This window comes from Dunckerocampus dactyliophorus, chromosome 10 (genome assembly GCF_027744805.1).
Source record: "Dunckerocampus dactyliophorus isolate RoL2022-P2 chromosome 10, RoL_Ddac_1.1, whole genome shotgun sequence".
In the NCBI taxonomy this organism is placed as follows: domain Eukaryota; kingdom Metazoa; phylum Chordata; class Actinopteri; order Syngnathiformes; family Syngnathidae; genus Dunckerocampus; species Dunckerocampus dactyliophorus.
This window is the reverse complement of record NC_072828.1, coordinates 22,098,337-22,113,628: the sequence shown is the minus strand read 5'-3', so window position 1 is coordinate 22,113,628 and position 15,292 is coordinate 22,098,337. Positions and strand designations below refer to the sequence as shown.

At 38.7% G+C, this 15,292-nt stretch overlaps 1 protein-coding gene across 3 annotated transcripts in view; it reads right to left on the bottom strand.

Annotated features, from left to right (window-relative positions):
• Nucleotides 1-502: 502 nt before the first annotated feature.
• The window catches only part of alg6 (ALG6 alpha-1,3-glucosyltransferase), a 30,789-nt gene continuing 15,999 nt past the window's right edge, over nt 503-15,292 (bottom strand). The window contains exons 14-15 of one of the 3 annotated variants that reach the window (XM_054789832.1): nt 9,440-9,646; nt 503-4,467 (exon numbers count right to left, since the gene is read on the bottom strand). In XM_054789832.1, coding sequence (XP_054645807.1) covers nt 9,449-9,646 — 198 coding nt within the window. In that variant the 3' untranslated portion in view covers nt 503-4,467; nt 9,440-9,448. Of the gene's footprint in view, nt 4,468-6,848; nt 9,647-15,292 lie in introns of those variants that run through there. The other 2 variants (XM_054789833.1, XM_054789831.1) reach the window with 2 other exon arrangements.

The window sequence follows — 15,292 nt, the reverse complement described above, 5'->3', positions numbered from 1 at the left end:
TTTAAGCAAACAAACTATAACTCAAAGTTGCAGTCTGCAATGCGAGCAACTGATGGTGATGGTATCAGGAGGTAAAAGCTATTCTGTACATCAATGTGTCACATGTCTGTAAGACAACACAACTTTTTTTTGTGAAATAGCAGGAATCAGCGTGTTTATCAATGTAGTGAACTGTCGCTTGATAATACACACATAGTGCACCTTTCAGCTTGGTATTCTGTCCGTCTTCAACTCAGGATTTTCATAGTTGAATCTGATTCGTTTGATAGTCTATAGTCTACCAATCATTGAATGTTGTTTCAGTGATTTTAGAGCACAGCTAATGGGTAGCCCAGAAAATAAACAGATATATAAAACAGATTTGTGACTTTTTCCGTCTCAATGAAAAAGGCTAAAACACAAAATAAATAAGCTTGGAAGGTGTGCAACAAAAGTACTGGTACATTTATTTATTTAGTCATACAGAGTGCAAGATCAACAAAACCGAAACACGGTCGCATGCGGCAAGTGGGCATATGACGTATCAAAAAAGCACACATAAAAAAGGAACAACATGGTTTGGAAAACAGTAATTTTCCAAAAGTTCTTAGTCGCATTTGGTAGCCTAATGAATAAATACTTCCACACTTTGGATGATTTTTTTAGCAGCCGTAGTGATCTGATGACATCAATGTTGATGGTCATCCTCGCACCCACCTCAGCGCCTTTGCGTTGTGCAACTGCAGGGGGTGATTTTATTAATGCATAGTAAGTATAGGTCTTCTGTTTAAAGGTCTTCTTCACTGATCACGCATTGGTGACTTTCTGACTGCAAGTTGTGTGTTGACATTAACCTCGTTGCCTACTGCCCAATCACAAGATGAGGTTAATGGAACTTGATGTTGGAGAATAAAGAGAGATGACATAAAACTATGCATGGGTCGTAAATAGTGTCTACTTGCCAATTGGTAACTTGCCAATGTATAGCATACACACGAGAAACAACGATGTGTGCAGACATTGTCATTAAGCAGCACTAACTGTTTGGAATCTTGTCCCTGTTATTCACTCCATTTAAAATGGTGCTCTTTTTTTTCTTAAACATGGTGAAGACCAGAAGAAGTGGTTTTATTTATTTGTCAGTGACCACATCACGTTTTGTTCCAACTCGAGTGATAAGCTTCAGCACAACAGAAATGACATTTCATTTTTCACCGTTCAATTGGCAAGTGTTTGTTTGAACAGTAGCCTAATTGGCACTCCAACAAAAGCATAGTAAAAAGTCGGACAGTTTGATTTGACAGGTCGGATATTGTGAGACCCTTTACGATGGAAATACCAGTTAACCAAATCAAACCACTTAAAGCACCAAGTCAAGTCTGTGGCAGCACCATCACCACGGATAACAAGGAATAAAAGTTTCATACAAAAATGATGCACGGTTACGTTCTCAATTTTAACCACTCTGAAACGGCGTCAAAATGTACTATTTTGTTGCAAATGTCTGCCTTGTTTGTGGAGGATGTTCTTGTGCAGGCGTAGTTACACTCCTGTTTCTTTGTATAGTAAACTTTTCTCATGACGTCGGGCTACATTTTCATGAGACAAATTGCACCCTGCCTTGGCAGCAAAGTACAGTACAGTATATCCATTTTGTTTCTCTTCGTTGGACTACTGCTGTAAAGGAGTGTACTGTTAAGAAGTGCTTACAGACATTGTATAATGTTAACAAAAGTCTACAGAAGAAGTCACTTTCAGGGAACAATCAGGCTTTGAGCAGGCATAAATCCTCAGGGATGTTCCTGCATTACAAATACCCACCATGCCTGTATCTGCTGATGAGTACGAAATTGAAAAAGCAAGGCCCTAATAATTCTGAGGCAAGTTCCACACAGGAGCACGTATTGATTATTTGTGTGTGGTGTGAGATTTGGAAAATTCAATTAAAGGAGTTGTGCAAAGGATTCATAAATTCAGCACCTCCTGTCCGTATGGAGACATGGTTATGTTCTAAATCAATGCAGTGCTTCACAATATATTTTCTTTGGCGCATAAAAATAAATAACATTTAAACAATTCTGCTTACTACAGAAACAAATTACATTTTCTCTGAAGCCTTTAGTTACAGTGAAACACTAAATAGGTCTTGGGTGGTAATGTATTGCAGTTTTGATCCTGTAAAAAATGAAATTTGAGTGACACAATGGAGTACAAGGAGACGGCTCAGCAGTGTAAAAATTGATCAGGCTGTAGATGGGGCCACAGTGGGAAAGATTTGTATGTCTGCCGTAATGGGCTGTATTAAAAAAGAATATTCCTTAAGATGTCATAAAAATGATGGGGCCGTGTCGCAGGTCGTGGGCCGCCAGCCCAAGAAGCGCAGAGACCTGGGCACATCAATCCTTGGAGGCCTCACTGACACATGCCACCTGCCCGCTGGGAGTTTTATGCTTTCTGATTGAACACGCCGTTGTAATTAAAGCAGGGAGTTGTATATCGGGCTGTTTTGGTCCAATATACAACTAACTTCGATCCGCGTGCTGGATTGCATAGTGTGCAATCTTTTCAGGCGGGATTTCTGATTTACTGAATGACATTGCATTTGATCCAAGTGTGCAAAATACACCCGCCGGCTACAACATTTAGGTACACCTGCACAATCTAATGATATGTATCAAAAAATGGGCCTTTGCAGAGGTAATAACTGTTTACCGTTTTGATTGACACTGTCTGCTGTCATACTGCATAGATGGGATGGGCACACTGATTGATCAACTGACTCACGCAACTCATGCAAAATAGAGACAGTACTTGGTTGAAACAAATAGAGTTACTGTTCATTCAGTCTCAACCAATTTGCAGTCTAAAGAATACAGGTGGTCCTCGGGTTACGAATGACTTCCGTTCCTAGACGGTCGTAACTTGAAAATGATCTCCTAAGTCACTCACACTGTACACAAAACACACGAAAAACACAACTTTTATCCCTGTGGTTCTACTTCATCAAAATAGTTGCAACATTTTTAAAATGGTTGCCGGTTGAGACCAAAAGAGCGGCCAAAATTGGTGGGTTTTTCTCCTCTCTGAGGTTGTTATGATGATCATTTTCACTTCCATAGTGATGGATTCCTCTACTTTGGCGCGCTGCCACTTGGGAGACATAATGATGTGCAGAAAGTTAAGTTAAGCAATATTGTCTTTCCTCAGTGTGGCTGTGCGGGGAAGAATGCATTTCATTTGATTATTTCCGATGGGAAAAATTGCTTTGGTTTTTGAATTAATTAAGAAAACCATGGTGTGCTCATGGAAAATGTATGGACTTTACAGTTGAGTATTTAATGTAGGTGAACAAACAATAATATACAGTAATCCCTTGTTTATCGCAGTTCATTGTTTGGGTGAATTTCCGTGAAGTAGGATTCCTTATTTATAAATGGAATATTTTCGTAATTACCGCATACAAAACTTGTTTACGACCTTCTAAATATGTTTTTATACCCCTGTAGTCACCTTTATGCTCATATTACCCATTATAGTAGACATAATAAGAGTAAATAAGTCATTTAAGACATAACTAAGACTCCTGCTTGTGTGTGTTGCTGTAAACGTGTTCCCTAGGGGAGATGAGTGGCGGGCGTTACTGCAACAACAGTAGCCCGTTTTCTATTAGGGAGTTTTATTATGGATTATTGTGCCTGATAATTCAAACATGCAGTAAAAGCCTGTTGTTCTGGTGATCAAGTCTGGCGTTTGTGTGTCTCACCGAACATTACAATAACATTACTGACACCTAGTGACCAGTGTAGAATAGTAAATTTTATTCACAGCGTCTTTGAATGCATCTTATGAATGCCCTGTTTGTATTTTACTTCATTTAGCCATTTTTATGCTTGAAAATCCTTCATTTGCAAAAAACACATACTTTGCTTCAATATGCATTTTTTTTTTTTTTTTTTACTAATAATAGGCCTCATTCAACCATGAAACAGCACAATTTGTTATTTTTGAAAAACCGTGATTGTGTGAAGCTGCAAAATTTTAACTGCGAAATGGCGAGGGACGACTATGTTTTTGTTTAACTTGTATTTATTTCCCTTTTCAGGTGCCATGAGGAAGGGTAGCTCCTATGAAGTCCTAAAGTCCATCATGAACTAAGGTACAATAAGCAACTTTGCAAATAAAAATGAAGCTTCTGTGATGTATTGAAAATGTTCGTCATGTTGGCTTGATAGTTTGCAAACAGTCTTGACAGTGCAGAGTGCCAGGCGGGTTACAATCATGTTTTCTTCTCCCATATTCCCCAGGTTTTTGTTTTGCGAGGCATCCCGACCGCTGACAGCTAATGGAATTGCTCTTCACCTCCTGTGAAGCACCGTACGGATGATCCCACAGTGGTAAAACTGGAGATGGATGTGGAATCTGCGCTGTCAGTTGCGAGGCCGAGATGTCTCGGATGCCGTCATTCGTTTGCCCAAGAAGCGCCTGCAACTTTAAGAGGCAAATCATCCGTCATGTTAGCCGTGTCTATCCTCTGTCAAGCAACTGACACATTTTGATTACGCACAAAAACCCCAATCCAGCAACTTTGTGCAAATAATGTTCTTTCCATCAGCGACTCTCATCTCATTTGTGGGTAAAACTGTGCAATCCTGTCCACCTCTGCAGTTTAACACCTTGGAAAAGTAAGAGTGTGTGTGAGGGGGATGGGGAGGGGGTCTTACAACACAGTAGTCTCTTTATTTGGCAGTGCCTGGGAAGGCCGAGGCCTCTCACTGCACGAGTCAACCTAAGCAACAGCTGCTGTTCACAGCAACATTTCCTATTTCTGCATAAGGTGGATCGTGTAACTCTCACTTTATCGCCCTTAGAGGCCACGTGAAGGACAAAGCCAGCACAGCCGTAAACATAACTAATGTTTTCATCCAGGCGTTCAGCTTTCCAATTTGATTTCACTGCTTCCAAAGTGCAACTGTCAGCCCTGATTAGAGGAAGGAACCTGAGTTCCAGACCAAGAGCTCTCATTAGTACAAAGTTGCAGTGAGGATACAGGAAGTACTCAGTGTACCAGCCTCTAATCCTAACGGACTTGGGATGCAGTATCCTAGCAGTAGCTGTTGAGTTTGTTACTGTGGTAACAAATATTTACTTTTTATACTTTGTCAAACGCTCAAAATGTTGACTTACCGCCACAAAAGGATCTGCTCCCACCACTAAGTACATGATGTTGCGTTTATCAAGACAAAAATGTCTGATGAATTTGAATCTAAATATTGAAATGGGACTAATACATTTAAATATGATTTTAATGTTATTTCTGTGTGTTTGATGTTCTCAAAGATATGTTAATTTGTTCAAGTCATTAATTGATGAAAGAATAGAACAATAGAAAGTAATTTTTACAGACATCTCTCGATGATACATATTTGCAAACTTAATGTCTCTCTGAATGCATCATTCACACCTGAGCATTACTATCCGTTTAAACGGAGCTGTTCAGCAGTGATGCGTGGTGTGGTCCATGGCAGGTGAGGCGCTGACTCCTTTGGAGGTTTTTTTTTTTTTATGTTAATAATCTCATTAATGGGATAACAAGAACATGAGAATAAATCGCTTTGGTTAAAAAATGCTTTCAGTATTAACTGAAACGTGTGTTCTTATGATTAGTCTGTATATGAAGCACATGCACCCTATCCTTTTCCAGAAAAGATCGGATACTTGGTTGTAAAAGTCTGGTCAGCTCCTGGTGAGCTTGGGTATATAATCCTTCATCTTCAATTCATTCATTCATTCTGCAGAGGATAAAAATATGTTTAATGTATTTGACATGCTGCTAAACAATTGGTGCTGCCCTTGTAAAAAAAAAAAAAAAAAAAAAAAGGCTTTTCCTCTCTATGGAAGAACGTCATTGACGAGCACCTTCCAGCACCTATATTAAAGACATTACACAGGCTGTAGAAAGTCTCGGTGTATAAGAAATGTTTCTGCAGCAGTACATTATCGGCTGACAAACAGAAACTGGCAGGTGCCATGATCCAACTCTGCATTCAGTGAGTACACTATGACGGCAGGCAAAGCTTGTGCACTAATCCGAGAGGAGGCGCTTGCGGCAGCCTCATTTTCGGGTTCTGCCTTGTATTTGATCCGTAGTATTTTTACTTAAGAAAATGTTAAAATGATTGGAATCAAACAGAAAATACATGTATATAATATGGTTCAATGGACAAATATTTATGCTATCATTACTATTAGTTGTTTTTTTTTTTTGTTGCCATGACAGGCTCTGTCTCACCTGCCTCCCCTGACTGCAAGCTACTGCTGATCGTTAAGTGGAATTCCACAAAGTGCTTGTGTATGCCAGGGCCTATTTTGTTATGTATCAAGACAGCTTCCTCCTCAGCCTGTCGAAGGTCATGAGGGGGCTGGAGCTAAAGCAGCTGACATGGGGTGAAGAGGTGGGGACGCCCTGGGTGGGTCACCAGTCAATCTCACGTCTGACAAGGCAGGCAAATTGCTGGTGGGTGGCAACGTGACTCAAGTCTTACTCTCAAATCATTAGGTGCAAGGAGAGGTTTTTAAAGGACGCTTATTTGTGTTAGCCTGTCCCTGAAATAAGCCAACAAAAATGATCCCACACCGCAGGAAGCGTTCAAAAATTGGGGTGAAATGAGCAGGATTATTTTTCGAGTAGACAAAGTGTGAGTAGGATAACCTATTTAAGAACTAAAACAGACACAATGTATCAAACGTATGCCTAACTGTCAAAACTGAGCCATGCCAGGCAGAATTTTTCATTTCACTGGGTCTCAGTAGAGCTTAGTAGTGTCTACCGAGTATGAAAATGGAAAAAAAACACAACTTAAAGTAATAAATATGTCTTCCATAATGACAAACATAAATTTGAGCTAGTCAGTAGCAAAAACAAGCTTGTTCACAACAGTTATTAAATGGATTTTGTCCCCAAAGAAAAGAAGTCTGATCTTCGGCTCCCATGTGGACCTGTTATTGGCCACAGGCTCACAGTCTGTGATGCTGCAGCAGCCCTCACTGACCTGCTAACATTTATAGTTCTAATGGCTTTTTTTATGCCTATGTCATTAACTCCGAGCGAGATTGGAGAGCGAAATTGCTTGTACCTTTTTCTGTGGTATTTCAACTTTATAGCATTATGCTCAGATATGTCACCTTCCATCATCTCCTTTTAAGGGCCTGTCCTGTCATTGGTTTGGAAATGAAATGCGGAGGACCATTGTGGTATCTAGGACTTGAAATGAATTTTTAATAAGGTTGCGTAAAAAGCTTTGCCGGTGTAATTTGGTCCTAATTATTGGCTCTGTCTCTGCCGGAAAGTCAGGAGAGGTTTAGCAAAATGACTTAAATAAAACTGCTTAGAATCATATAATTTTAACAAGGTAATATCATAAAGCTAGCGTCCACTCTGAGTCGTTGGCAAACTTTTATTTTGTTTTCAGAAAATCAGTTTGTACAAAATAATTTGCTTGATGTGGGATATGTAAAAAATGCAGTGAAAAAATAAAATTGAAAAAAGGCTCAGCACCATCTATCGAGTCGCATTAATTAGATTACCAGTTAATCACAAAGAAAGCAGTGGCTCCCACATAGACACTAAAAGAACTCCGTCACCAAACCACATTACATTTACATTTACATGGTATATTTTTTCAATTTAAGTGGAATTATTTTCTTAAATACATACACATTTTCTTATTTTTTTATTATTTTATAGCAGAGGCCATTTTTTATTGGCCCGTGACACATTGTAGAAACACAATAGAACTTTAAAAAACAGCAAAGTGGAAAAAAATACAGCAAAAAAAAAACATGTTGAAACTAATAACACAATGACACCACAATAACACATTTTTTGTTTTTGTTGTTTTAATCTAAAAATATAAAAGTGGCACCCCGCATCCTTTGATTTTTCTATATGCAGCCCTCAGTGGGAAAACTTTGGACACCCCTGATTTAGTGGAACCTCTCAAGTTGAAGTAGAATCCAGTGTTTCCCGTGGACTGCAGTTTATTTGTGTTGGTGATGTCATTGTCTAATTTGCATAATCGACCATGACGCATGTACATGTAATTGTAATAGATGCTGTAGCAGAGAGGAATAATGTGGGAGAAATAAAATGTGAGTAAAAAAGCATGAAAAGAAAAAGAAGTACAGTATGTCTACTTGCCTCTCTTGCTCCTTTTTGTCTTTTTTTAATGTCACAAACAAGACTGAGACGCCTGTGAGTGCTTTTACAGGGCCTGGAGCCTGTAGCAGCTTTGGCTCCTCGTTGAGAAGAGCGATACGTGTTTTCATGTCAGAGTTTCCAAGAAGACCAGAAAAAGTCGCTAGATTTGTCGCTAGTCTCTTGAAATAGGACCTAAACGTGCCTGAATACTCACTAAATACAGCGTTGGCAACATTGATCTATTCTACGTCTTTTCATTCTCTGGCAGACCATGTGTGTGGTGAGGTGTGTTAAAGGGATACTTCAGATTTTTTCACATGAAGTTGTGTGGCATCCTCAATCAGCAGTGTAGTGCATCAACAGTGACTTACCACCCACTTCATCCATAGTTCCAGTTAGTTGGTGGGGCCACTTAAGTAAAGAGTTCGGCTTCTCGAAACGATATGCGTTCCAAAGAGTAATATACATTTGCATCACAAAAATGCCTCCTCAAAAAAAATCAGACCTCATAATCGCTCTGCGTTACTTTCTCTCCCGTCGTATCACTGCGTGCAGTCATCTGTCCATTGTTGTGTACGTCTTCCACAGTGGATGAAGACCTCTTGCAGTGCAGTCTTCACGTCTTCATTCGTACATGTAAACACTTTGGAACACGGAGCGTGCAGTGATATGACTGGAGAGATTTTTTTAGAGGAGGCATTTTTGTGATGCAAATGTATTATTCTTTTGAACGTATATTGTTTTGAGAAGCCAAACTCTTTACTTAAGTGGCCCCACCAATTAACCGGAACTACGTTCCTCATCACCGAAATCCGAGCAGAACTGATGTGTATGTCATCCAACTTCATGTAAGAAAAAATCCAAACTATCCCTTTAATATGCAGGTCCCGTTATGTAAATGGAACATTTTTGGGAGGTTTTTTTGAGAGGGCTTTGCAGGTGGAATAGATGCTTCCCATTGTGTGCATTGTTAGCTGCCTCGTGCTAGCTGTTTTTCCTCTCTTTAGAACGCACAGAAAAGGGAAAGACTTGTGTTATGTCTCACACAAGGATTGTGAATGATGGGCAAAATTACAAAAAAAATTGGAGTTTTCCTTTAAAATAATAAACTCTGATTCACATTTGGTTTGGACTGACAGTGAACTAAAGGTGATGACAAGACCAACATCTTTGTGTAACGCCGTGGCTCCCCTGAATCAATAACAAGTCCAAACGTGTGTGTGTGTGTGTGTGTGTGTGTGTGTGTGTTTGTGTGTGTATTACCTGCTGGAATCATTTGTTCTTCTTCTGGCTCTTTCTGTTTGGTAATGTGCTGAACTGGACGATGTTGAAGTAGATAAATGTTCCCAAGAATTGCATAAAAGCAAAAGCAGACACCAGGACAGAAAACAAGTCGGGCAGATGAGGTGGCGGGTCGAGTGTCACGCTGGCAACGCTCAAACAGGCCATGGCTGTGACACAGATGTAGAACTACAACACAAACAAAGAGAGAGAGTCGTTACATTTAAATGAGTGGAAATCCAGGGTCACACAGCTGGCTGACAAAACAAAAAACAAAAAAACATACAGTGCATCTGAAATACAAAAACAAGCATTTTAAACTCATCCATTGCTCTCGATCATCTCTGTGATGATTCTACACCTTGATAGAAGTCCGCCTGTGTTACAATAAAACGATTGGACAAGATTTACAAAGACACATCTGTCTAGCTAAAGCAGAAGTGTCCAGAGTGCGGTTTGTTTATTGGCCCGTGGGACATCCTAAAAATGTAGCAAAAAAATAAGCAAAAAGTAAAAAATATTAAGAAAAAGGAAAATTAGGTTGGGGATATGATATAGAATATTATAGGAATACAGCTGGAATATCATGGGAATAAAATAGTAATATTACAAGATGAAAATTTACAAAGATTATGTTAAGTAGAAAGTTGAAATATTTAGAAACCTAAAAAAAAACTGTAAAAAAAATGGGCAAAGAGCGAAGTTCATACTAATACGCATTTTCACCTCTATACTAAGCTGAGATGCTGGTTTTTCCTTGAAATATATAAGAACTTCTGAGCATATCTACATGGGTTGGTTTACAGGATATCAAAGCGGCCCTTGCATCCTTTCATGTTTCAGTCCCTGGTGGAAACATTTTGGACATCCCTGAGCTAAAGTGTCATAGCAAACCAGTGCACATCAGACCAAAAACCAAGCCATTACCTCAAAGGGACTGCCTGAACAGATCAGAGACAAGACTGTGGTGAGGTTACAAAAGATTCTACTGTACTTAAAAGGTTCCCAATTGACTTTTTAATTATGTCAGAACAGTAATATTGTATGTGGCCCTAGAGCCTGTTAATGACCGCCAAATGTGAGAAAAATTGATTATATTCCCGGCTTGTTGGTTGAGCGCCACTTGTGGGGCAAACAGTTGGTTTTGAAGTTCAAGATTTTCATGTCATAAAGTGAAAAACCTCCTTCCTCATGGACATGATACCACCTTTGACCCGCCCAGGGCTAGATGACCCTGCTCCATGTATACACCCACCACTTTATAGAACAAAAACTGACAACTATCCCTCAACAGAACTTTATCATTTGGTTTTCTTCAGTGAAAAGGCTAACCTAGCATGATAGCCTTTTAAAATGTGACCATAGTATTAACACTGTACACTGTGTGCACAATTAGGCAAGTCAGTATTTTGACCATCTTCTCATTTTTATGCATATTTTTCAACCCCACGCTGAATAAATTTCAATGCCAAAGTGTGCACAATTATTAGGCCACTTCCTTTCCTCTGACAAAATGGGCCAGAAAAGAGATTTAACAGACTCTGAAAAGTCAAGAACTGTAAAAACGGAAGTACAGTACATGGTGTTCAGTGCTCAAAGACATGGCCAAGTTAAGAAAGGCTGAAACCCGACCACCACTGAACAAGACACACAAGTTAAAGGGTTGAAGTTGAAGACTTGGCCAAGAAATATCTGAAGACAGATTTTTCAAAGGTTTTATGGACTGATGAGATGAGAGTGATTCTTGGTGGACCAGCGGGATGGGCCCGTGGCTGCATCAGCAACGGGCAGAGAGCTCCACTCCAACTCAGACGGCAGCAAGGTGGAGGTGGGGTACTGGTAAAGGCTGGAATTATTAAAAGATGAGCTTGTTGGGCCTTCTCAGGTTGAAGATGGACTCAAACTCAACTCCAAAACCTACTGCCACTTTTTCACAGTGGTACAGCAAAAAGTGTGCATCTTTCAAGAAGACCATGATTTTTATGCAGGACAATGGTCCATCTCATGCATCCATGTACTCCACTGCGTGGCTAGCTAGTAAAGGTCTGAAAAAGGTCTTTAAAAAAATAAATGACACCACCTCCTTGCTCACCTGACCTAAACCCTATTGAGTACTTGTGGGCCCTTAAACGTAAGATTTACAGTGAAGAAAAAATGTACACCTCTCTGAATAATGTCTGGGAGGCTTTGGTCAAATGATCAAGAAACTGCCAGACTCCATGGATGAAAGGCTTTTCTGTGTTATTGAAAAAAATGGTGGCTATATTGGCCATTGATGTATTTTTGGAAGTGTGTATTGTTTGTTTATCATTCTGACTTAAACAAAAATGAAAATAAAGTAGTGAGATGGGAATATTTTTGTTTTTCTTTGAGTTGCCTGATAATTCTGCACACTAATAGTTTCCTAATAATTGCGCACACAAGGATATTCTCAACAAAAGCCAAAACCTTACTTTCACGTCCTTAAATATTAAAGTTTGAGGTTTGTTAATATTTTGGATTGACCAAGAAGAATTTAGAGAGAACTAAACAATGGTGTTGCATTTGCCGAGGCCCACAGCTTGTAGAAAGGAAGGACAGTGGGCAAATGGCAGAGGGTTGATTTTTCGGATGAATCATTCATTAGACTGCATCCCAATCACCACAAATACTGAAAAAGACCTGTTGGAACCCGCATGAACCCAAGATTCACCCAGAAAACAGTCAAGTTTGGTGGAGGAATACCATGACTTGAGGATACATCCATTATTGGGGTGAGCAAGTTGATCTGCAGAGTGGATGGTAACATCAAGAAAAAATGTTAAAATGTTACTCATTGCGTGGAGTGGACAGTTTTTAATAAAACTGTTTTGATGCCGACAGTTTGGCTCTAGAACAGATGAATTAAAATGTCATTTCTTTCATTCGGAAAAATGGGATTGTGTTTGATTTGAAAGGTTTTTCTGCAATTTCGATAGGAGTTTTTTCATTTTCATTTGTACTTGCAAAAATGCAGAAGAAATGTGGGAAAAAGTGCAAGGGCATCAGAATGCTTTTGAATGCATTGAATTGCCATGGCAAATTCATTGATCCAAGTATCTTTCCACATGACAGATCTCATTAATAAGTAGCCTGTCGGAATGTCACGGAGATGTTTAATTTTTGTCAAATGTCTCCTGGTTCTGATAAATGCTGGCTCTGTAAACGTTCTGATGAAAATTCGCTATTTCTATACAACAAAACAAAATCTGTCTGCAGATTAAAGTGATGCTTTTGCACATTAATGTATTAGCATGTAGTGAATCAAAACAGAACAAGGCATTTTCATTCTTCAACAGGGCATGCATTTAAAAAGACATCTATGAGATTATAATGTGATAAGGCACCTGACGACCCTTAAAAAAAGTGATCACTGTGAAACAAATTCTCAGCATGAAAGAGACCGACCAAAGCTGTCAAATGGGAACTGCAGTGATTTTGCACATCAGTATAAGTTCATTTGTCACACGGCATGAACTAGATAGATAGATAGGTAGATGGATAGATAGATAGAACTTGTACTGATCTTGAACTAGTGACCTGCCGTCAGGGGAGGCAGGCGAGGCAGAGCCTCCCTTGTCATGATGGGGAAAAAAAAGAATAATGATAAAATAAATATTAAATATTTGTCCATTGAACTGTATTATAAATGTATTTTCTCTATGATTCCAATCGTTTTTAATATTTTCTTCAGTAAAAATCGCTGAATTTGCACATCCCCTGCTCAAATACAGGATAGAAACGTAAGATGAGGCTGCTGCGGGTGTCTCCTCTCTACTTAGTGCGTACGCCCTGCCTACCGTCTGAGTGCACTCAGCGAGTTGGATCATGTCACCATTATGTTGCAGAAACATTTATTATACACCATGACTTTCTACAGCCTGTGTAATGTCGTAATGCAAGTGTGACATCATTATTCTTGCTGAGGCGCTGCAGTACTCGACTCATCCTGAAGGAGTGGAGGTGTTTTTGTTTTTTTTTTTGATAGCAGCACCACCAGCCAGAGAGCAGCAAGTCAAATGCATGAATGAATGAATCTGACAAGGAGGAGGATTATATAGCCAAGCTCATCAGAAGATGATAATACTTTTACAACAAAGAAAGGTTTTCCTGGAGAAGGGTAGATAGAGTGCATGTACTTCATATACAAATAAAAGGTAAGACCACAAATGTTTCAGTGAATGAAAACTGTAATAAATGGGACTAAGAAGTATTTGAAAACAATTTGAAAACATGTTTTAACCAAAGTGGGTTATTTTTTTTCCTGTTATTGTCTTAATGAGCAACCAGTTTTAACATAAAAAAAACAACAAATCCGAAGAAATCAGTGCCTCAATCAGTGTGTCACTGGCTTGGACGAAAACACTGTTTTCAAAAGAATTAAAACCCTGATAGTGAATCTGTCTTGTCTCTTGTAAATTGCCGGTTCACTCAGTTTGTCCATCTTTAGAAGGTTAATGACATTTAATCAGTACACAGCTTCATGCCACGTACAGAAGAAGAAACAATTCCTAGTGTGAAAATAAGACCTGGCACAGCAGGCTAAAAACTAACAGTTGTAAAGTGACTATCATTTATCAAACCAAGCTATAATTTAATTTACCAGCAGTGACGCAAACAGCTGATGGTGAAAGTGAGATCATTTCTACATCTATTTCTGCTTTATGACCCACAGATAAATCAGTAAGTACGACAGAGGAAACACCTTGTGCCCGCGCCCGCCCTGCCAGCCCAAACCCATGAAACCCTATCGCCGTCAGTGGCGCTCGCTATTTATGCTGCTTGTGTAAATAAATATATCTAGGCAAACGTGTGTTAATGACACACACTATAAAAAGACACCTTCTCTTAATCTCTGACACCCTACCAATGCCCCTTCAGCTAAGAGCCTGGCACTGCAGCCTCTCCAGACACTTTGGAAACTTAAATAAGCGATAAATAATTCTTGGTTTGGCAGCCGCTTTCATTCCCCAAACAGCACAGCTTAGAGTGGCACATGATCTTTCTTTATATATACACACACAGACGCAGTTTACAAACGCATCAGCTTTACATCCTCCTCCCTGTGTTGTAATAGCAAACATAAATTATTACCTAACACATTGTGTTTCTAGGTATAACCCTTTCTAATCATTTGGTTACCTAACTTGGAAGAATGGGGTATTTTTGCTTTTGCATTTTACCATTAATTACAATGCAATATTTAAATTTTTTTTTTAAACATCTCCATTTTAAAGTAGAATGACCCTAAAGCTGCGTTTGTCATTTTGTGTGACGTTATGCAAGGTATAAAGTAGAAACAGGTCACAATTATTATTTTTTTTTTGAGTAATTTGACCAAAGCTTTTTTCACCGCAGGCCACATACTACAAAAAATGTAAGGGCCACTTTGATATTTCATATTTTGCAAACCATGTAGATACGCTAAGACGTTTCATATATTTAAAGAAAAAACAGCCTCCATCTGAAGCTTTGTTTTAAAGGTGACAAACATTTTCTCCATACAATAAACTTTTTTTTTGCTCATTTTAGCATTTAACTGTTTTTTTACTAATATTTCAACTTTATTCTTATGAATGTTTTTTCCTCATATTATGATTTCATCCCAAAATATTTTGACTTTATTATCATAATATTATTTTAAAAAAATGTCCCCAACCAAATGACAAATTTTTTCTTTGTTTATTTTTTTTTCTTATTACAACTTTTGAAAAAACATCTTTTTTTAAATCATTTTTTCCCCCTCATAATATTATGACTGTTCTTGTAAAATGATGACTTTTTCTCATAAGATTTGATGTTATTCATGTAAAATTA